At 36.5% G+C, this 23,461-nt stretch overlaps 1 protein-coding gene across 1 annotated transcript in view; it reads left to right on the plus strand.

Annotated features, from left to right (window-relative positions):
* EYS (EGF-like photoreceptor maintenance factor) overlaps window positions 1–22,821 on the plus strand; it is a 1,472,906-nt gene extending 1,450,085 nt beyond the window's left edge. The window contains 7 exon segments of the mRNA XM_087856898.1: window positions 15,203–15,364; window positions 20,739–20,807; window positions 20,810–21,203; window positions 21,205–21,695; window positions 21,698–21,785; window positions 21,787–21,861; window positions 21,863–22,821. Of these exon segments, the coding sequence (XP_087713024.1) occupies window positions 15,203–15,364; window positions 20,739–20,807; window positions 20,810–21,203; window positions 21,205–21,695; window positions 21,698–21,785; window positions 21,787–21,861; window positions 21,863–21,917 (1,334 nt within the window). The 3' untranslated portion in view covers window positions 21,918–22,821.
* The last annotated feature ends 640 nt before the right edge of the window (window positions 22,822–23,461 follow it).

Below are 23,461 nucleotides of genomic sequence, written 5' to 3' on the forward strand. Positions count from 1 at the left end.
TATGGGGTGGTAAGGTAGCTTTCCTAAGAGTGAGAGCCCCTGTAGGAAAGCATGCAGAAGAACAGAAGGAGGCACTTGCTAACGTGAGTAAATTTCTTCATCTGAAAAGGAAACTTATGCCAGATAAAATCTAAATTATTGAAATACCTCTGAGAATAGAAAGGAAGAGACCGATGTAAGGCACAATGGATTAAAAAGTCATCAGGGAACACTTACTGAGCTGCAGGGTGTGCCTTTCACATGGATGGTGTTTGATTAACATTTGTGAAGTGGATGATGATTATTCAAACATCAATCAATCAATCAATAGCAATATATATATTTGATGACAATTTTCTAGAAAATGAAGAGACATTATGTATGTGGTCATTTCTTATACTGACACACGCTAAAAGCTAGGGGAAGAATAAAAAGTCATAGTTCCATATAGATATGTCAAAGCTAAATGAATAAAGTAGATTTCTAATGATGTGGCACGTTGCTGGGGTAAATAGTAGTCCTGACAAATAGTTATTTAACATTTTCTTTAAACCATTACTTTTGGATATAAATTGTGTCAGCTAAGTTTTTGACAGTCAAGGCACAGCAAAATATTAAAAATTAAGATCTCTGTAAAAAGTCTAGGTATTCTGGTTATTAATTGAATTATATGTCATTACATGCTTTATTTCATTTACATGCTTTTTTTTTAGATTTATAAATAAGTGACAAAGCTGATGTTTTCATGTGAAAATTAAAAAGTTTATCTTGGCATCAGTTCAAATGCCCAAATTCTGCTCCAAAAAACATGGAGTAAAGCACCTCATCCTAGATTTTGATAGCAGGAATCACCAGATGTCGCTAAGTATCATAAAACAATCTTGTGATTTTATAGAATAATTAATTTTTAAGCAACACTCCATCTTGATGGGCCTCCAAAGATCATTTAGAACCAAATCGCCACACAAATAACTAAATGAGTTAAACAATTAAATGGTGTTATTCAGCATTATCCATATGGGTGCTAAAGAAAGTCTGCCTAAAGGGACGATTTTGTTTTTTTGATAATTGATACTTAACCATTCCTTCTGCTAGCAATTAGCCAACAGGTTCAATTGCTCGTTCACACAACTCCCAGTAGACTCTAGTAATAATCCAACAAAGAGAAAGGATGTTTAGCTTCCATTCTCGCTACAATAACAAGGTGTGTACTTAGTTAACCTAAAATTTGTCCAGCTGCTTAAGTTGAGATGGAAAAGTAAATACTTAAGACTTCACATAGTTAAGGATGGGGGAAAAAGTTACTTCTATTCATTAGATTCTAACAAGTTAAGAAGCTACATTGAAGTCATATGTACTTATCCATAGACCTTAAAGGCAAATAATTAATAAATACTATAAAAAGTCTTAAATTATTTTTATCTCATTGTCTTTACTAACTGAATAAAACATAGCTATGGTAGAAGAGCTTTGACTAAAATCAAAATCTTTTGCATTAAACATAATGAAATTGAAAATATAAAATGGATAGCCCTAAATCTATAATTTCTTGAGAACACAGCAGATATGCATCCGTGAGGAATATTTGTTTAACCTCACAGGCTTATATGATGTGGAGATTGAGAACTATTTGCTTATTAAGTAAACTACACTTTGAGTCCATCATGAGAAACAGTGTTCTGGGAATTAGAGTAATTTATTTTAGAAATCTTGAGGTCACTGCTAAAAACAGAAACATTTGGTAGTAAAACAACCTTCAATGGGACTTGTTCAATTTAGAGTGATTAGAGGTGTGTTTTTAAAAAGGGGGGTGGAGGGACACCTGGGTGACTCAGTTGGTTAAGCATCTGCCTTTGACTTAGGTCATGATCTCAAGGTTCTGGGACTGAGCCCTGTGTCAGGCTTCCTGCTCAGCGAGGAGTCTGCTTCTCCCTCTCCCTCTGCCTCTGCCCCTCTCTCTGCTCATGCATGCTCTTTCTTTCTCTCTCTCTCTCAAATAAATAAAAATTTTAAAAAATAAAGAAAAAAATGTTTAAAGTTGCTGCATCCAAGATAAGGAGGTGATGAAATTTTTAATACATGAGGGGAATCTTGCAGAGCTTTAGGTTTTAAGAGAAATTTATGCATTTAAAGCAGAGATACAGGTTAATAAAATGGCAGAATAGGAAGCTACAAGCTCTCTTTCCACCAACAGATACCAATTTAACAACAACAAATGGACCATCATACCTCTGTGAGAATTCTAGAGGCCAGTTAAGAAGCTACAGTACCCAGGCCATAATTGTGGAGAGACTGGTAGGGCTGGGGAACTCGTGGCCACTGCTGTTTGGGAGGCCCTCATGGAAAAGTGAACAAATCTCCCTTTCTGTGTCCTACGCTTTTGTCAGATCCCTGCCCTTAACCTGTGACTGGGCCATCAGCATACCTGGCACCACAGTTGTCCTGTGCTTTATCTCTGGCCAGTGGCTGAGATTCAAAACTCCAAACCTTGAAGGACCCAGCAAGGCATGGACCCACTCCTCAACCCCAGAGGCCACACTCACTGTTCTGTCCCAGAAAAGCAGTCATTGCCTATGTAGGTTCCAGGAGTCTATAGTGAAGCGGAGTGAAAAGCTGCTACCAGGTTATATGCCCTCTGTGTACGCCTCTGTCCCCTGCTGTTGAATGGGCATGCAATGGCACCCAGGGGCCCTTTTGTCCTTGGAGAGGCAATATACCCTCTTCCAAATATGTTCCAGTAGGGGGAACATTCTCTCCCAGTTGGGCAATCTGGAAGAACTGGATAAATTCCTAGAAACATATGAACTACCAAAACTAAACAGGAAGAAACAGAAAATTTGAACAGACCCATAAGGAGCAAAGAAATCAAATCAAACAATAATCCAATTTCTGCCAACAAACAAGAGTCCAGGCCCTAATGGCTCCCATGGGAATTCTACCAAACATTTAAAGAAGAATTAGTACCTGTTCTTCTGAAGCTGTTCCAAAAAATAGAAATGGAAGGAATACTTCCAAACTCATTCTACAAAGCCAGCATTACCTTGATTCCAAAACCAGACAAAGACCCCACTAAAAAGGAGAATTTTTTTCAAGATTCTGACATTGGAACATTTCATTGAGTCAGTAATCTCCCATAACCTACATTCTTGAGATTGGATTTTTTTGAGCCAAGTTTCTGTTTTATCTTTCTCTTCTACCATCCCATCCTCCAATTCGCTGATTCGTTCTTCTGCCTCATTTACCCTGGCCATCAGAGCATCTAGTTTTGACTACATTTGATTCATAGCATTTTTAATTTCCAATGTCAGAATCATCGGCATCCCCGAGGGGGTGGAGAAAAAGAGAGATATTTGAACAAATTGTAGAAGAGATATTTGAACAAATATCTAGAAGAGATATTTGAACAAATTGTAGCTGAAAACTTCCCTAATCTAGCAAAGGAAACAAGCATTCGTGTCCAAGAGGCAGAGAGGACCCCTCCCAAGCTCAACCACGACAAACCTATGCCACATCACGTCATAGTGCAATTCGCAAATATTAGATCCAAGGATACAGTACTGAAAGCAGCCAGGGCAAAGAAATTTCTCGTGTACCAAGGCAAAAGTATCAGGATTATGTCAGACCTGTCTAAACAGACCTGGAATGAGAGAAAGGTTGTGGGGGCATTTTTTAAATCTTTCAGAGAAAAACATGCAGCCAAGTATCCTCTATCCAGCAAGGCTGTCATTCAGAATTGATGGAGAGATAAGGACCTTCCAGAATCGCCAGTCACTGACCAATTTCATACCCACGAAACCAGCCCTACAAGAGATATTAAGGGGGGTTCTATAAAAGTAAAAAGGCCCCAAATGTGATACAGAACAGAAAGTTACAATCTATAGAAACAAAGACTTTACAGGCAACATGACATCATTAAAATCATATCTCTCCATAATCACTCTCAATGTGAATGGCCTAAATGCTCCCATAAATGACACAGGGTTGCAGATTGGATAAAAAGACATGACCCATCCATTTGCTGTCTACAAGAGACTCATTCTGAACCTAAAGATACATCCAGACTGAAAGTAAAGGGATGGAATACCATCTTTCATGCCAATGGACGTCAAAAGAAAGCTGGGGTAGCAATTCTCATATCAGACAGATTGGATTTTAAACTAAAGACTATAGTTAGAGATACAGAAGGGCACTATATTATTCTTAAAGGATGTATCCAACAAGTGAATATGACAATTATAAATATCTATGCCCCCAACAGGGGAGCAGCAAGATACACAAGCCAACTCTTAACCACAATAAAGAGACATATAGATAAAAATACATTAATAGTAGGGAACCTCAACACTCCACTATCAGTAATAGATAGATCACCTAAGCAGAAAATCAACAAAGAAACCAGAGCTTTGAATGCCATACTAGACAAGATGGACCTCATAGATATATATAGAACACTATACCCAAGAACAAAAGAATACTCATTCTATTCTAATGCCCATGGAACATTCTCCAGAATAGAACATGTTCTGGGTCACAAAACAGTTCTCAACCGATACCAAAAGACAGAACTTATCCCCTGCATATTCTCAGACCACAATGCTTTGAAATTGGAACTCAATCACAAGGAAAAATTCGGAAGAAACTCAAACACTTGGAAACTACGAACCATCCTGCTCAAGAATGATTCGATAAACCAGGAAATCAAAAATCTATTTAAACAATTTATGGAGACCAACAAGAATGAAAACACAATGGTCCAAAACCTATGGGACACTGCAAAGGCAGTCCTAAGGGGAAAATACATAGCCATCCAAGCCTCACTCAAAAGAATAGAAAAATCTAAAATGCAGTTTTTATATTCTCACCTCAAGAAGCTGGAACAGCAACAGAAGAATGGGCCTAATCCACGCACGACAAAGCAGTTAATCAAGATTAGAGCAGAGATCAATGAATTCGAAACCAGGAGCACAGTAGAGCAGATCGACAGAACTAGAAGCTGGTTCTTTAAAAGAATAAATAAAATAGATAAGCCACTGGCAAGACTTATCCAAAAGAATAGAGAAAGGACCCAAATTAATAAAATTATGAATGAAAAGGGAGAGGTCACAACCAACACCAATGAAATAGGAAGAATCATTAGAAACTTTTATCAACAGCTTTATGCCAATAAATTAAGCAATCTGGAAGAGATGGAGGCCTTCCTGGAAACCTATAAACTACCAAGACTGAAACAGGAAGAAACTGATTTTTTAAACAGACCAATTAATTATGAAGAGATTGAAGCAGTGATTAAAAACCTTCCAAAAAACAAAACTCCAGGGCCTGATGGATTCCCCAGGGAATTCTACCAAACATTCAAAACAGAAATAATACATATTCTCCTAAAGCTGTTTCAAAAAATAGAAACAGAAGGAAAACTACCAAACTCATTCTATGAGGCCAATATTACCTTGATCCCCAAGCCAGGCAAAGACCCCATCAAAAAGGAGAATGACAGACAGATATCCCTGATGAATATGGACAGCAAAATTCTCAACAAGAACCTAGCCAATAGGATCCAACAGTACATTAAAAGGATTATCCATCATGACCAAGTGGGATTCATCCCTGGGATGCAAGGGTGGTTCAACATTCACAAATCTATCACTGTGATCAATTATATCAACAAGAAAAAAGTCAAGAATCATATGATCCTCTCAATAGATGCAGAAAAAGCATTTGACAAAACACAGCATCCTTTCCTGATTAAAACACTTCAGAGTGTAGGGATAGAGGGTACATTCCTCAATCTCATAAAAACCATCTATGAAAAGCCTACAGCAAATATCATTCTCAATGGGGAAAAGCTGGAAGCCTTTCCCTTAAGATCAGGAACACGACAAGGATGCCCACTCTCGCCATTATTATTCAACATAGTACTAGAAGTCCTCGCAACAGCAATCAGACAACAAAAAGGGATGAAAGGTACCCAAATCAGCAAAAAAGAAGTCAAACTGTCTCTCCTTGCAGATGACATGATACTCTATATGGAAAACCCAAAAGAATCCACCCCCAAACTACTAGAAGTTATAGAGCAATTCAGTAATGTGGTGGGATACAAAATCAATGCTCAGAAATCAGTTGCATTTCTATACACGAACAATGAGACTGAAGAAAGAGAAATTAGGGAATCCATTCCATTTACAATAGCACCAAAAATCATACATTATCTTGGAATTAACTTAACCAGAGATGTAAAGGATCTATATTCTAGAAACTACAAATCACTCTTGAAAGACATTGAAGAAGACACAAAAAGATGAAAAAATATTCCATGCTCATGGATTGGAAGAATTAACATAGTTTAAATGTCCATGTTACCCAGAGCAATCTACACTTTTAATGCTATCCCAACCAAAATACAATGACATTTTTCAAAGAACTGGAACAAACAGCCCTTAAATTTGTGTGGAACCAGAAAAGGCCCCGAATAGCCAAGGAATTGTTGAAAAGGAAAAACAAAGCTGGGGCATCACAATGCCAGATTTCAAGCTGTACTACAAAGCTGTGGTCACAAAGACAGCATGGTACTGGCACAAAAACAGACACATAGACCAATGGAACAGAATAGAGAACCCAGAAATGGACCCTCGGCTCTTTGGGCAACTAATCTTTGATAAACCAGGAAAAAACATCCAGTGGAAAAAAGACAGTCTCTTCAGTAAATGGTGCTGGGAAAATTGGACAGCTACATGCAAAAGAATGAAACTTGACCACTCTCTCAGACCATACACAAAGATAAACTCTAAATGGATGAAAGATCTCGATGTGAGACAGGAATCCATCAAAATCCTAGAGGAGAGCATAGGCAGCAACCTCTACGACATCGGCCACAGCAACTTTTTCATGACACATCTCCAAAGGCAAGAGAAACAAAGAAAAAATGAACTTGTGGGACTTCATCAAGATAAAAAGCTTCTGCACAGCCAAGGAAACAGTCAAAAAAACTAAGAGGCAGCCCACGGAATGGGAGAATATATTTGCAAATGACACTACAGATAAAAGACTAGTATCCAAGATCTACAAAGAACTTCTCAAACTCAATACACAAGAAACAAATAAACAAATCATAAAGTGGGCAGAAGATATGAACAGATACTTTTCCAATGAAGACATACAAATGGCTAACAGACACATGAAAAAATGTTCAAAATCATTAGCCATCAGGGAAATTCAAATCAAAACCACACTGAGATACCACCTTACGCCAGTTAGAATGGCAAAAATTGACAAGGCAAGAAACAACAATTGCTGGAGAGGATGTGGAGAAAGGGGATCCCTCCTACATTGTTGGGAATGCAAGTTGGTACAGCCACTCTGGAAAACAGTGTGGAGGTCCCTTAAAAAGTTAAAAATAGAGCTACCCTATGATCCAGCAATTGCACTACTGGGTATTTACCCCAAAGATACAGACATAGTGAAGAGAAGGGCCATATGCACCCCAATGTTCATAGCAGCATTATCCACAATAGCTAAATCGTGGAAGGAGCCAAGATGCCCTTCAACAGATGACTGGATTAAGAAGTTGTGGTCCATATATACAATGGAATATTACTCAGCTCTCAAAAAGAATGATTTCTCAACATTTGCTGCTACATGGACGGGACTGGAGGAGATAATGCTAAGTGAAATAAGTCAAGCAGAGAAAGACAATTATCATATGGCTTCACTCATCTATGGAACATAAGAAGTAGGAAGATCAGTAGGAGAAGAAAGGGATAAAGAAAGGGGGGTAATCAGAAGGGGGAATGAAGCATGAGAGACTATGGACTCTGAAAAACAAACTGAGGGCTTCAGGGGGGGGAATGGGATAGGCTGGTGATAGGTAGTAAGGAGGGCACATATTGCATGGTGCACTGGGTGTTATACGCAACTAATGAATCATGGAACTTTACATCAAAAACCAGGGATGTACTGTATGGTGACTAACATAATATAATAAAAAATATTATTATAAAAAAAATTTTAAAAATGCCTATACTACCCAAAGCAATGTACATATTCAATACAATCCTGATCAAAATAACATCAGTATTTTTCACAGAACTAGAACAAACAATCCTAAAATTTGTATGGAACCAGAAAAGATACTGAATAGCCAAAATAATGTTGAAAAAGAAAACCAAAGCTGGAGGCATCACAATTCTGGACTTCAATCTGTATTACAAGGCCATAATCATCAAGACAGTATGGTACTGGCACAAAAACAAACACATAGATCAATAGGACAGAATAGAGAACCCAGAAATGGACCCACAACTATATGGCCAACTAATCTGACAAAACAGGAAAGAATACCCAATGGAAAAAAGTCTCTTCAACAAATGGTGTTGGGACATCCAGACAGCAACATGCAGAAAAATGAAACTGGACCACTTTCTTACACCATACACAAAAATAAATTCAAAATGGATGAAAAACCTAAATGTAAGAGAGGAAACCATAAAAATCCTAAGGAGAAAACAGAAAGTAACCTATTTGACCTTGGCCACAGCAATTTCTTACCAGACATATCTCTAGAGGCAAGGGAGACAAAAGCAGAAATAAACTATTGGGACCTCACCAAAATGAAAAGCTACTGCATGGTGAAAGAAACAATCAACAAAACTAAAAGGCATCTGATGGAATGGGAGAAGATATTTGCAAATGACATTCTGGATAAAGGGCCAGTATCCAGAATCTGTTAAAAACACTCATCAAAATCAACACCCAAAAAATAAATAATCCAGTTAAGAATTAGGCAGAAGAGAAGACATACAAATGGCTAACAGACATATGAAAAAATGCTCAAAATCACTCATCATCAGGGAAATACAAATCAAAACCAAAATGAGATACCACCTCACACCTGTCAGAATGGCTAAAATTAACAACTCAGGAAACAACAGATGTTGGCAACATGTGAAGAAAGGGGAAGCACTGCTGGTGGGAATGCAAACTGGTACAACCACTCTGGAGAACAGTATGGAGGTTCCTCAAAAAGTTAAAAATAGAACTACCCTACAACCCAGCAATTGCACTACTAGGCATTTATCCAAAGGATACAAAAATAGTGATTCAAAGAGGCACATGAACCCCAATGTTTATAGCACCGCTATCAACAATAGCCAAAATATGGAAAGAGCCCAAATGCCCATCAACTGATGAATGAGTAAAGAAGATGTGGTGTATATGTATACGGTATGGAATATTACTCAGCCATCAAAAAAACAAAATCTTCCATTTGCAACAATGTGGATAGAACTAGAGGGTATTACGCTAAGTGAAATAGGTCAGTCAGAGAAAGACAACTATGTGATTTCACTCCTATATGGAATTTAAGAAACAAAACAGGTGAACATAGGGAAAAGGAAGGAAAAATAAGATTAGAACAGAGAGAGAGGCAAACCATAAGAGACTCTTAACTATAGAGAACAAAGTGAGGGTTGCTGGCGGGGAAATGGGCGGGAGGATGGGCTAAATGGGTGATGGGCACTAAGGAGGGCACTTGTTGGGATGAGCACTGGGTATTATATGTAAATGATGAATTACTAAATTCTACTTCTAAAACCAATACTATACTATATGTTAGCTAACTTGAATTTAAATACATTTGTTTTTAAAATTTAAGGTCATAAAGACAATGAAAGGCTGTGGAAATGTTTTAAAGAAACATGATGGGATGCCTGGGTGGCTCAGTCGGTTAGGCATCTGACTTCGGCTCGGGTCATGATCTCAGGGTCCTGGGATTGAGCCCCAAGTCTGGCTTTTTGCTCAGTGGGGGTCTCTTGTCCCTTTCCCTCCACCTCTCCCCCTGCTCCTGCTCACGCTCTCTCTCTCTCTCTTTTTCTAAAATAAATAAATAAAATCTTTTAAAAAATAAAAATAAAGAGACATGACAACTCAGTGCAACATCTCAGTTTAGATGGAATTTCATACTCTAGAGGAAAATATTATAAAGGATATTTGTATCAACTAAAAACACTGGAATATGAATGTCAGACAAAGTATAGTATTAACATTACAAATGTATTAATAACTGTACTGTGGTTACATATAAAGAGAATGTCTATAATTTGTTAGGTGCAAAGAGCCATGATGTATGGAACTTACCCCAACTGATTGAGAAAAAATATGTATCATATAGACAGCTAGACAGAGGGGTTGAAAATTAGCAAAAGACAACTATGGGTACAATATTCTTTGTATTAGTTTTATTTCTTCAATTTTTAATAAATTAAAAATTACTTCCGAACAAGAGGGTAAAAATAACTAATTTTAAAAAGAATATGTAATAATTTGATTAAACTGATAATTCTCTCTCCTAGATTAGCTTAATATTGGTTTAATTTTGTACATTCTTTTCTTCCTCTGAGAGATAATATTCTAAAATTCTTTAACGATTATTCACAGAGAACCTGTAGGCATAAATGCGTTTTTTGGCAAGGTATTAAGTCAGAGGTTATTTGAATCACTGTACAGTGAGATTTGACTTTTCTGGTTGTCTGTTTCTGCTGAGGCCTCAAGGCTGAAAACAAAAGGTGTTATATATACCCACAAGTCTGAAAAGAGTGTATGGACAATGAGATATCACTGTACACTTAAAACTTAAAAAATAGAGACAAACCAAGTGCTGGTGAGAATGTAGAGAAATTAGATCTCTCATACGTTGCCGGTGAACATGTAAACTTATATAGCCACTCTAGAAAATAGTTTGGCAGTTTCCTAAAAATTAAAATGTTGCTTGTTTTAAAAATCAATGTGTTCCCTAAATTACATGGAGCATCATTGCAATCCAGGGGTTTTTACTTTGCTAAGCAGCCCATTCTACTTTCTTTTTACCAGCTTGCCCTGGTCTGGTGCCAGTCAATGCCACAGCTTTTAAACAGTAGTAATATAAATATTAGTAATTTCTCAGAGAATCCTATTTATAATTGACAAGGTCGTGAAAGTGATAGTCATGACTAAAGTTTGTGTTATCTGGAAAGTCACTTGAATTATTAGCTATTACTCCTCTCAGAAAACTATTCCTTCTGTAACTGCCCCTCACACTCACAATCCCTGAGGCTGTTGGCCAGAACCCAGTAGATCATTTATCCAAGAAGAGGGGTGTTGGTGTTTTCTTCCAAATGCAACATACCTGGTTGGCTGAAAGATCACACATGAGAAGTTACTGCCCATCAGTAACAGGTAGCATTAGATCTTATAATGATCAGTTTAACATTCACCTTTTTGGCTTTTGTTTTGGTTTGTTTTTTTATTTGCTGTAACTGAGCTTATTTTTGAGGTGTTTAAAAAGTCATTTTGTCCAATAAACACAAAGTTACCTTAAGTATTGAAAGTGCTTTTACAGGGAGGTATATAATGAAAATAACAAGGAAAATAATTTTTAATAATTACTTTGAAATAATTCTAAACTTACCGGAAAGTTGCTGTAATAAAAAGAATTCCTATATTTTCCCCCATACTCTCCAATTGTTTCTTTATTGCATTTTCTTCTCTGTGTCACACACACACCTACACACACACCATTTATCATTATTAGTCTTTTTCTGAACCTTTTAAGAGCAATCTAAAGATGTGATGCCCCATCATTTCTGAATACCCTTGTGGTTATTTCCCCCAAATGAAAGGCTATTCTCTTATATAAGCAGCACACAAACCTCCAGATCAGGAAATTAACATTAGTACAACACTACCATCCAACTCACAGACCGGATTCAAATGCCCTCAACTGCCCCCAACAATGTGTTTATCCATTTTGATCCAGGATGCCCTCTAGGGATGTATGTTGCGTTTGGTTATCATGTCTCTTCAGATTCTTTCAATCTGGACAGTTTCTCTATCTTATATGTTTTCCATATCCTTGATGGTATCCTGTAGAATGACCTTTCACTTAGATCTGTCTGATGTTTCTGCATGACCAGGTTCAAATCATTTAATCTTTGCAGAAATACAGAAACACCACAGATCTTTGCAGAAAATGATTCTGTGCACGTGAAGAGGTACATGATGTAGGTCCATTTCACTACCGATAATATTAACTTTGAAACAAATGTTTCCTGCTTTGGAAGAAAGAGATGGTGTCTTCCTCCAGGGCAAAGAGCAGGCATGCTCACTGCCAATTATAAAAGACTTAGACCTCTAAGCTCAGATTTCCTTTCTAAGCAACACACAGCATCAGTTGGCCCTCTCACATTTTTCTAAGAGAATAGGGGATCCTGGAACTGACAAAAACATTCTGATACTCTTGTTACTGCTATGCTGTAATGAACTGTTCTTTGTCTCTGACCCAGGTATTTCATGTTTTCTCCAATTATCTATGAAATGTGGCAGGCTCCTATTAGCTTACCAATAGGTAAAATCTCAAACACATCACAATTCTTGACAATGTGATCTGGCCCCATAACCTCTCTGACCTTCTCTTTTAAAACTCTTCCCTTCTTGGGGCACCTGGGTGGCTCAGTGGGTTAAGCATCTGCCTTCAGCTCAGGTCATGATCCCACAAGATCGAACCCCGAGTCAGGCTCCCTGATTAGCAAGGAGCCTTCTTCTCCCTCTCCTGCTCCCCCAGCTTGTGCGTGTGCTGTCAAATAAATAAATAAAATCTTTTAAAAAATAAAAATAAAACTCTCCCCTTCTTTATTGCCCCTTCAGTCACACTTTTCTTCTTCCTGTTCCTTGATCATGGCAAGAAACTTCTCACCTCATGGGCCTTGCACTTATTTTCTGTCTCCCCATAGATCCACAGAGGTCATTTATTCACCTTTGTGAGGTCTTTAGTCTAATATCACCTTCATTGACTCCACATGCATACAACCTAAATTTTCTCTTTAGGACATATCAACATCTAACATACCATACCACTACATACCATTTTAGGCTAAAATCCAAAACCCTGACAACACCAAATGCTGACAAGGGTATAGAGCAGCAGGAACTCTTATTCATTGCTGATGGGAATGCGAAATGGTATAGCCACTTTGGAAGAGAGTTGGACGATTGGAATGATGTTATAAACATCTTTCATAATTGCCCAAACTAGGAAACAACTAGAATACCCTTCAGTAGATAAATGAATAAATAAGCTGTGGTACATCCATGCAATGGAATAGTATTCAGCACTAAAAGAAATAAGCTATGAAGAAATGAGACATGAAGACCTGGAGGAACCTTAAAATGCATCTTATTGAAGAAAAGCCAAGCTGAAAGGGCAACATGCTTTGTGATTCCAACTATATGACATGCTGGAAAAGGCACAATTAGGAAGAGAGTAAAAATATTGGTGATTACCAGGGGTTGGGGAGGAAAAGGGAGAGAAAAATGGGTGAAGTACACAGTATTTTTAGGACAGTAAAGCTATTCTATATGATACAATAATGGCAGATACATGTCATTATCCATTTGTCACAATCCACAGAACATACACTGAAAATGACACTTAATTTAAGCCGTGGACTTTGGATGATAATGATATGTCAATATAGGTTCATCAGTTGTTCACTGTATAACTCTGTAGCAGGATGTTGATAGTGGAGAGGTTATATATGTGGGGTAGGGGGCAGGGGAGTAGATGGAAACTGTACTTACTGCTCGGTTTTCCTGTGAACCTAAAACTTCTCTAAAGATTGTTTATTTTTAAAAATACAGTGCAAGTGTTTAGAAGAAGCAATAGGCAAAATATGCTAACATCAGAGTCTCATGAAGATAGATTGTTGAGTGAAAAAAGTAAATACATTATTTTTTTTTAAAGATTTATTTATTTGAGAGAGAGCATACACAACCTCAAGCAGGGGGAAGGGCAGAAGGAGAGAAAGAATCTCAAGCAGTCTCCTCTCTGAGCATGGAGCTTGATGCAGGGCTTGATCTCATGACCCTGAGATCATGACCTGAGCCAAAACCAAGAGTCAGACATTTAACTGACTGAGCCATGTATGGAAACATGAACATTGTGCCTCATTCTTATATGTAATAGACAACAGTGTCTAGGAACCGTCAACTAAAGCTCCCTCATGCATAGGCATCCCTTCTCAAAATTGGGTTTGTAGTCCTAGGGAAACGTCCACACCCTTATCCTTAGGAATCCTAGAGTGTCAAGATAAAGTCCACCAGTAACATCATCGATTATGAATAGGGAAGCATGACTCAAAGTGGTTGTGGAAGCATTAGGAAAGGTCTACGTACATAGCTGTAAGAAACACCAGTGTATCGGTAGGAGAAGAAAGAGATAAGGAAAGGGGGTGTAATCAGAAGGGGGAATGAAGCATGAGAGACTATAGACTCTGGGAAACAAACTAAGGGCTTCAGAGGGGAGGGGGGGTGGGGGGATGGGCTAGCCCGGTAATGGGTATTAAGGAGGGCACATATTGCAATGGTGCACTGGGTGTTATATGCAAACAATGAATCATGGAACACTATATCAAAAACTAAGGATGTACTGTATGGTGACTAACATAAATTATTAAAAAAATAAAAAATAAATAAAATAAATTGTCAAGTAAACTGATATTTATTTCCATTTACATAATCACTTTAATCTTATCTTGACTTGATTACACTGTACATTTTAATCAGAAATATAGAAACTAAAGAATAATTCATATAGTGATGCCTTCTAACTGCCACAATTGGAATCACCTTTTTGAAAGCATTATTAATGTAAGGCATTCCCAAGAATGTCTATTTCTTGAGATAAGAATAAACCATTCTTAGAATCTTGCATCTGATGCGTCTCTATAATACAAGCTAGAGCAGAGAATCTGTGCCACACGGCACCAGCCAAATGGAGCATAGTTACCACAAGGAATAGAAGACTGTTCAATACAAACTGGGGGCTTCAGAGGGGAGGGGGGTGGGGGAATGGATAGACTAGTGATGGGTAGTAAGGAGGGCACATATTGCATGGTGCACTGGGTGTTATTTGCAACTAATGAATCATCGAACCTTGCATCAGAAACCAGGGATGTACTGTATGGTGACTAACATAACGTAATAAAAAAACATAAAAAAAAAAAAAGACTGTTCAATAATTGGCTCCATTACAGAAAGCCTACAGTTAGTGGGATTAAAACAGATTTACCATGATTCAGTATATTTAGTGAGGAGCAACCCTTGGAAGATAAGGTAAGTTCTTAAATGATAAAATTATGTACCTTTACTGTATTTATGAGCAATACTGTTTTTTTAACTCATGTTTTTGCTTTGTTAGTTTTATCTATAAGTGATCCACCTTTCAGAAGCCATGAATTATCCCGGATGTCTTTTGCTTCCTTCCGTATTCGAAAAAAGACACATATTCAATTGCAGTTTCAGCCTCTTTCTGCAGATGGCATCTGATTTTATGTTGCACAACACTTAAAAGCACAATCAGGTAAAGTTGGCAAGATGTTTGCGGGGCGGGGGGCGGGAAATCCTAGCTAATTCCCAGTAGTCTATGAAGCAATGTGTTAATGGAGTATTTTTATTTTTTTAAGTCATTGAGCCTATAAAATATGTAAATGCTTGATACTTATATGTTCTGTTATCATTGCAAGTGTATGTTTATAAACTGACTCTCTAAATATAAAATTTAGTAAAATAGCAAGAACTGTGTTACAATTAAAGTTAGCAAAAACCAAATATAGTATATTCTCAACTGTATAACAATACCATCACAGAAGAGGTTGAAGCCAAACATAATAGTCCTAGGTCAAAAGGAACAAAATATGTATATAAAAGATAAATGAAAGGAAGGTATGATTGATATATTTCCAGTAAATCCATCCACATTTATAGCTCCAAAAATTTTAAGTTATTCAATATGTTCTCTAAATAATAAACCTAGGATTCACATTCCAAAATAAGTTTGTAAAATTATTTTTAACTATAAAAGTAGCACAATTACTACAAAATAATATGGAATAAAAATCTCCATATAGTATTTTGCAGTTTAAAAATTGTTTTCGAGTTTTTATTACTTTACTGTTGGTTTCCATTTTCATATATCTTTCTCCAGAATTTTAACAAAGACATTTGCATTTATAGTTACATTTATATTACAAAATATTTGTAAATTTTAGATTTGACTTTTCTTTCATGTTGTTTCTCAGAAAACGAAATTTTAGCATTGGGAAATAATTAAATCAGTTTTTGTTTTCCATAGTCAACACAAATGGTACCCTGATTTTCACAATCTAATCTAAGTAGCTCTTTTGAAGTTGTCCTAATATGCTGCTGAATGATTAGAGTATCAGAGAATTAGACTAAAGTGTTTCCATCTCAGTGCACTGGTGAAATACCTTCAAAATAATTTCAAGGAGAAAAGATAATCTCAAAGAAAAAAAGATAACATGATTGAGCTACAAAATATACCCTAGAAGAGATTTGTTTTCCTGAGATTTGATATTTCCTTTTAAATTCATGATTAAATCTCCCTGTGAAAATGCCAAATGAAAGAATTGTCCACAAGTAGAAAATTTCTACTTCTAAATCAAGAGATATTAAAAGACAATCAGCTTTAGTTATATTGCTCATTAAAAAACTCAGGATTAACCTTTGTATGATAAGGGCATAAAATCAAGATATATTTGGAACTGAACTGGTGAAGAATGTTGTACTGTAGTTTTATAATTAGTACACTAGATACGTATTTATGTTTATGTATGCAAAATAAAAAGCTCATACACATTAATACATATAGGAATCCAAGAGCATATTTTTCTTACATCTGTTATTAAATGGCACTATATTTCAATTCCTGTCAGTCAAGATTGTCCTTTTTTCTGCTTCAGACACTGTTTACAAAGATGAAAATATATGTATTAGCTTCATGTCATGGTTGATGCTGCATTTGAAACTTATGTAAGGAAATCATGAAAACTTTATTAAAAATCTAAGCTTTACGTTCTCAGACTTAGATTAACCTAAAGGCATTTATCGGATGAAAAGCATAAACTTATTTATTAGTGTTCAGTTGGTGTAATGAAGTGGTAAAGTATGTTTCATTTATTTACATTTGCATAAAATACAAGTGATGTTCTCATACTTTGTACCTCCTTTAAGAGTTATGTCTGATGTAAACATTAACTAAGACTTCTAGCTGATTCTCTGCTGAGAGGAGCTTTTAGTAAAAAATGTCCACTTAATACACAATGTAAAAAAATAAATTTAGATATCAAACAACCAATTAGCTTTTCATATGTGAAAAGCCGAATTTTCAGTTAACAGGGTATCTCTATCTCTTTAGAGGTTAATAATTTTAATAATCTCAAATAATATAAAATTTAAAACAAAATGATAATTTCAAAATTATCTTCATTGATTGTAGATATTTGATTTTGGAAAGAGATTTTAAAGAAAAAACCCTTGGCACCTGTTTATCCATTGCTGTTAAGTATTTCATACCTTAAAGTGAGTGTTTTGATACATAAAAGTTATCATTATTATATTAAGCACAACTTAATCACAGCCTGAATTCATCTTGATATAGTTATAATCCTCACAAATATGTTTTTAAAAAGCCTGGTCAGGGGCGCCTGGGTGGCTCAGTCGTTAAGCGTCTGCCTTCGGCTCAGGGAGTGATCCCAGGGTCCTGGGATCGAGTCCCGCATCGGGCTCCCTGCTCCACTGGGAAGCCTGCTTCTCCCTCTCCCACTCCCCCTGCTTGTGTTCCCTCTCTCACTGGCTGTCTCGCTCTCTGTCAAATAAATAAAATCTTTAAAAAAATAAAAAATAAAAAGCCTGGTCATCCACAATATAACGTTAAAGCGTATTCAAACAATAAAAGATAAGTTAATATTACCTTCACTTTCCTTTTAGGGAGATAAAAGTATAAAATTTCCCTAAAATACTTCTTCTGTAGTCCCTTCACAAATGTTAGGTCCTAAAAGGTTGCCTTGATCTATGATACATGGCTGGGGTGGCAGGTGAGGGGTGGCGGCAATGGCAGCACAGATGAGGGAAGGAGGGCCCTAGACATGGTTAAACAGGCATTAAATAGCCAAGGTGAATTCATTTATGATCTTCATTCCATTTATGAGCTCAGTTTCTTAGAAGAACTGTTCACTAATTGTCAACTTCTAACACATACTTACCCTAATGCCAGTATGTACTCATGACCCATGACTACAGCCATGACTACAGCCATGACCCATATTCTAGTCTACTAAAATAAAGGTTTGCATGACAAAATCTGCTAATACGGTTACAAGAGCAATTTTAGCTTCCAGGGACACAGAGGGGGAAAAGAAAAACACCTTTTTGGGGGTCAGTTCTTCACAAGACAAGAACATACCAGCAAAACTGTGTTAAAATAAGCTTTCCTTGGCAGAAGCTATTCTCTTTGCTCTTAGAGTTGGCAACTTTACCAGTGATATTATAGATCACAGCTTTGGCTTTCCTAATCATTTTTAGATACTTCTTATTCCAATGTAGCCCTTCACTGTAACACTGCTTACTCTAGGACACTCTGTGACACAAGGAGCAAGAGAAACTTCTTCCATAATCCTGTAAGAGAATTTGTGTCCACTTACAGGCCACAAAGTATATTCAGAGTGTTATATATTTTTAAAACAATATCAGTTATGTTTCATTGTTCTAGTTTCTTATGGTACAAAAATTTAGATGATCCAGTCCACATTTAATTTTTTTATATAACCTCAAAGTTTGCAAATTCTGCTTCTCTCTTTAGACTTTAAATACTATTCACGTTAGAAAATATGTGAATAAAGTGAATTTCTTCCTTTTGTTGGGAATCTTTTTAAATTTGCACATCATTACAGGAAAAAGATGTTTTATTTCTTGCTTTCAGCCTCAAGCTAGTATTTGAGAAATACTCTGAGTCATTGCACCCCACAACTACACAAAGGTGATTTCTTAATTCAACAATTGTTTATTTAGCATCTAATTATGTGCCAGGTACTGTGCTAGGTGCAGGAGATAAACTGTTGGGCCAAATCAGACACAGACCCTATTCTCATGAAGTTTACAAGCTACTGGATGAGGCAGCTGTTAATCAAATAATCACAGATTAAATCCGCTAGAAATTCTCTATGAGGAAAATCATTAAGAGAACCATTCTTTGCATGGACTCATATAGTTTTCTCAAGTGGAGACCATAGGTGTAGCACTGTAGAACTGCTAGGTCTCCCAACGGTCCTAGAACGATGGTCTGAAGTGGACCACAAGGGTGAGTAGAAGAAAAGGACACTATTTGTGGGAGGGAGGTGAGGTAGTGTGGCACTGCCCACGGAGAAAAGGAAGCAAGAGTAGCATGTGCCAAGAAATCTCCTTGGATAAGAAAAGAAATTTTTATTGGTTGTGAAATGTTAGGGAGAAGGGAAAATGCTGTCTTGAGGAAGATATGTCCGTACTTTGCTAACCTCTTGAAATAGTCTTAGATTGAAGGGCTGCATTCTTTTCCTAGGCACAGAGTTGCATTTACTCTTCCTCTGAATGCCTCACTGCAACTTCATACACATCCTGGATCATATTTGTTTGCAGATGACTACATAATTTTAAAATGAGATAAATATTGTGACGGAGAGAATCATGGTGCAATTAAAGTACTTACTAATAGAAACAAACCTGACCAGCTCTGGGGAATCAAGGAACACTTCTCTGAGGAAGTGGCATTTGATCTCAGACTCAAAAGATAGTAGGAGTTACCTAGATGAGGTGGAATGGGGACGAAGGGGAGTGTTCCAAGAAAAAGAAAACAACATGCACAATGGTTCTGAGGCAAGAACAAGGTCAGTGTTCCTGGAGTAAAGAGAGTTGAGGAAGAGAGGGAGAATACACTCCAGGTAAAGCTAGAGAAAGGGGCTGGGAACGTGCAGAGCCTCTCTATAGATGTTAAGTGATTTTAGGCTCAACAACAGTGAATGCCATTAAAAGGTAGTATAATGACCAGATCTTTTCATTTGAAAAGATCATTTTAGCTTCAGTGTAGATTCTAAAATCAATCAGAAAGGAAGAGTGAAGAGGCTCTAGCAGTAGATGAAGCTAGATAGGACAGTAAAATTAATGAAGGTGGCATAAGCAGACAGAATAAGGTTTACGGCGAGCCAAAATGTTACTAAATCTGTTTCATTAGAGAACTATCTTTGATAGACTGATTATTGTGGAACAGAAAATATATGGAATCAGGGATCAAATCCAAATTTTTGGTTTGAAGAACTGGAGGACGAGAGAGTGACTCGCTGAGTTTGGAAAGACCGAAGGTGCCAGGTGTATGGGAGGAACTGAGGTATGAACTTTGGCATTTGATGCGCCTTCACAACATCCAAGCAGAGATCTCCACTAGGGATTTGTGTAGTTGTAGACAGAACTTGATGCCAAAGACGTGGCTGAAACTTTGGAGAGCATACAATATAAGAAGAGGTGTTCATAGCCCCAGTATTAACTGCTCTTAATTCTCTTGCTTACTTCCTCAATCTGTCAAAAACAGAATCAGCAGCTTGGAGTAAAACATCTAAGTTACCTATTTTTACACATTCATCCTTAACCATATAAAATCATTAAAGGAAAACCTCCCTTAAGTACCACAATACATTCAGTTTATGTGGCCAATTCCTGAATAATATGTGTATGAATACATACATATTTTTTATCTGTAAACGGAAACAAAATTCTCTAACATTATTGTGATCAAAACTATTGCTTTTCTCCCCCCAAACCAAAACTTACTCAAATAGCCAAAAAGGGCAAGAGTTTTTAATGGAGCAACATTTTAATCTTACTAATTAACTGGTTTTCTTTCTCAACAGGTGATTTTTTATGTATCTCCTTAGTAGATGGTTCTGTTCAACTTTGCTACAACCTTGGTGACAGAACTATCTTCTAGAAACTCTCCAAAAAGTAACGACTAATGGAAGTACTTGGCATGTGATTAAAGCAGGAAGAGTTGGTGCAGAAGGCTACCTGGATCTGGATGGGATAAATGTAACAGAAAAAGACAATGTTAAAATGAGCTCCCTGGACACAAATACTGAATTCTATACTGGAGGACTGTCATCCTTACATCTTGTAAATCCTATGTCAAGAGCAAATGAACCTACAGGTTTTCATGGTTGTGTCTGAGAAGTTATTATAAATAATCAAGAATTACAATTAACCGAATTAGGAGCAAGAGGCGGCTCAAATGTAGGTGGCTCAAATGTAGGGACACCCTGTGGATACGATGTGTGCAGAAATAGGGGTGAATGTAGAGTAAATGGCACAACTTTTTCTTGCATGTTTGCCACACTGGGCTGGAAATACATGTGACCAGTCTGTGTATTGTTTGAATAATCTTTGTCTTCGCCAATTTCTATGTACACCTGATCAGTCATTATCCTACAGTTGTTTGTGTGCTTTAGGTTGGGTGGGAAAGTATTGTGAAAACAAAACTTCATTTTCAGCTGCAAAATTTATGGGTAATTCTTACATTAAATACATTGATCCAGATTACAAGAAAAGAAACCTTCAGTTCACTACTATATACTTAAATTTCAGTACTACTGAGACAGAAGGCTTAATTGTATGGATAGGAAAAGCTCAAAATGCAGAAAATGATTTTCTGGAAATTGGTCTCCATAATCAGTCCTTGAAAATAGCAGTTAACTTAGGAGAAAGCCTTTCTGTGCCTATGACCTATAACAATGGCACATTCTATCATAATAAATGGCACCTTGTAAGAGAAATTCAAAATCAGACTCTTATTAAGGCCTACCTAGATGACAGTCTAATTCTGAGGATATTGACCCATACAAAAAATTTGTTGTTCTAAACTGTGATGGCATTAGTTATCTAGGGGGATTTGAATATGGCCAAAAGTAAAGTGACTCGAGAGATTTTTAAAAGAGATTTTGTTGGCAAAATTAAAATGTATTTTTTCAGGATTCAAAAAAAATGAGCTAATTAAATCAGAGGGATATAATGTTTTTAATGGAGATGAACAAAATTAATTATACAAACTAGTACTTGTGATTTTAATTTACAAAATATATGTGTAAGTGGTTATTTCGGTAGTCATTTCTTTGGCACATTGTAGTCTAAATGCTAACACATCCTTTTTTATGAGTTTATAAAATATAGCTGAAGAAAAGATTTTGGTTGTTTTCCTACATCCAATATATCTGTAAATATGTTGATTCCAAAGTTTTCATTCCATTTAGTGTTTACACATCTCTGAATTGTTTTTAAATAAAATTTAGGTGGGATAAATGATACAAAGAAAAATAAAAAAAGCAAATTACCATAGGAAAAATAAAAATTATAAAAAATATATAACCATATTCTATTGCATGGCTCAGCTATGAATATTTACATGATTGCAATAATGTGAAATTTAAATATGGACTTAAACCAAAAGTTTTTACATGAATGTGGAAAGGCAGAGGTGGAGGAAAGGAGAGTTGGCTGGTGAGGGTTAAACACTTATCTTCCACAGTAAGACATTAATAGTTACAGTTTTTGCAACCTTTTTTTTTATATAACATGTCACAAATATGAAGGCAAATATCTTAAGAAATGGCTAAAAGAATCAAAAATAGTTACCTCTGGAGAGAAGAGTAGGGCAAACACTGTTGGGTTTTGTTATAAACCTTATAGACTTACTTGACTTTTGAAACCATATAGTTCTATAACTGATCAAATATAAAAACTAAACTTTATTTACACTTAACTTTTCAAGTCTACAGGTCTCAAAATTGGGCATAAAGCAGGTTCTGAATAATGCCATTGGAAAGTTACCATACTGATTCTATCTGTACCATTAAAAGCATTAACTTGTGTAAGTCCATTTTACCCAACCACCAGTTATTGATAAAATTGTGAATAGAATTTTCTCTCCCCATCCCACTCCACCACTTCAGATGGGGAAAGTAGCTATTGCTGCTGTTGTTATTTAGCTTTTTTAGAGTTTAATATTTATGACAATTTGGCCACCAAGAAAGCAACTGACACCACCACTGACACAATGCACTAACAGGGAGGACTATGTGGAGAAAAAAAAAAATTATCTTGGTAATAAGCAACTTGTGACGTTTGAAAGGAAAAATATGTAATTTTCTTATTAAATGGCAGAAAGAGTTTACGAATAAAAGGACTGGTGCATAGTTAACTTCTCAATGCTATCGAGCAGAATCTGCCTGTGCAGGTTCCAGTCTGTACAAAGAAACCAGGTAATTTATCATTTTGAAGGCTTTTAGATTTTTTTTGGGGGGGGGAGCTTGTTTTTGCCACATCATTGCAATCAGAAAGCTGTAGATGCCCTTGGAGGGCCCCAGAACTAAAGTTAAGAACTTTGGCACCATTCGATGGGACACAAATTGTCCCCACGTATATTGACATTAGAAAACGTGTGTGAACCGTATAATGTAAAACTGCAGAATGTCTACATATTGGTTCAAAGTCGTGTTTTTTTTTTTTTTTTAACAGAAACCATGCAAGAAAACTCTGTCCAATATTTGCTGAAAAACTGTGACCTAAATTTGTTTTGGTCCATACC

The sequence above is a fragment of the Ursus americanus genome, chromosome 29, assembly GCF_024610735.1.
Source record: "Ursus americanus isolate L20-20 chromosome 29, mUrsAme1.1.p, whole genome shotgun sequence".
NCBI lineage: Eukaryota > Metazoa > Chordata > Mammalia > Carnivora > Ursidae > Ursus > Ursus americanus.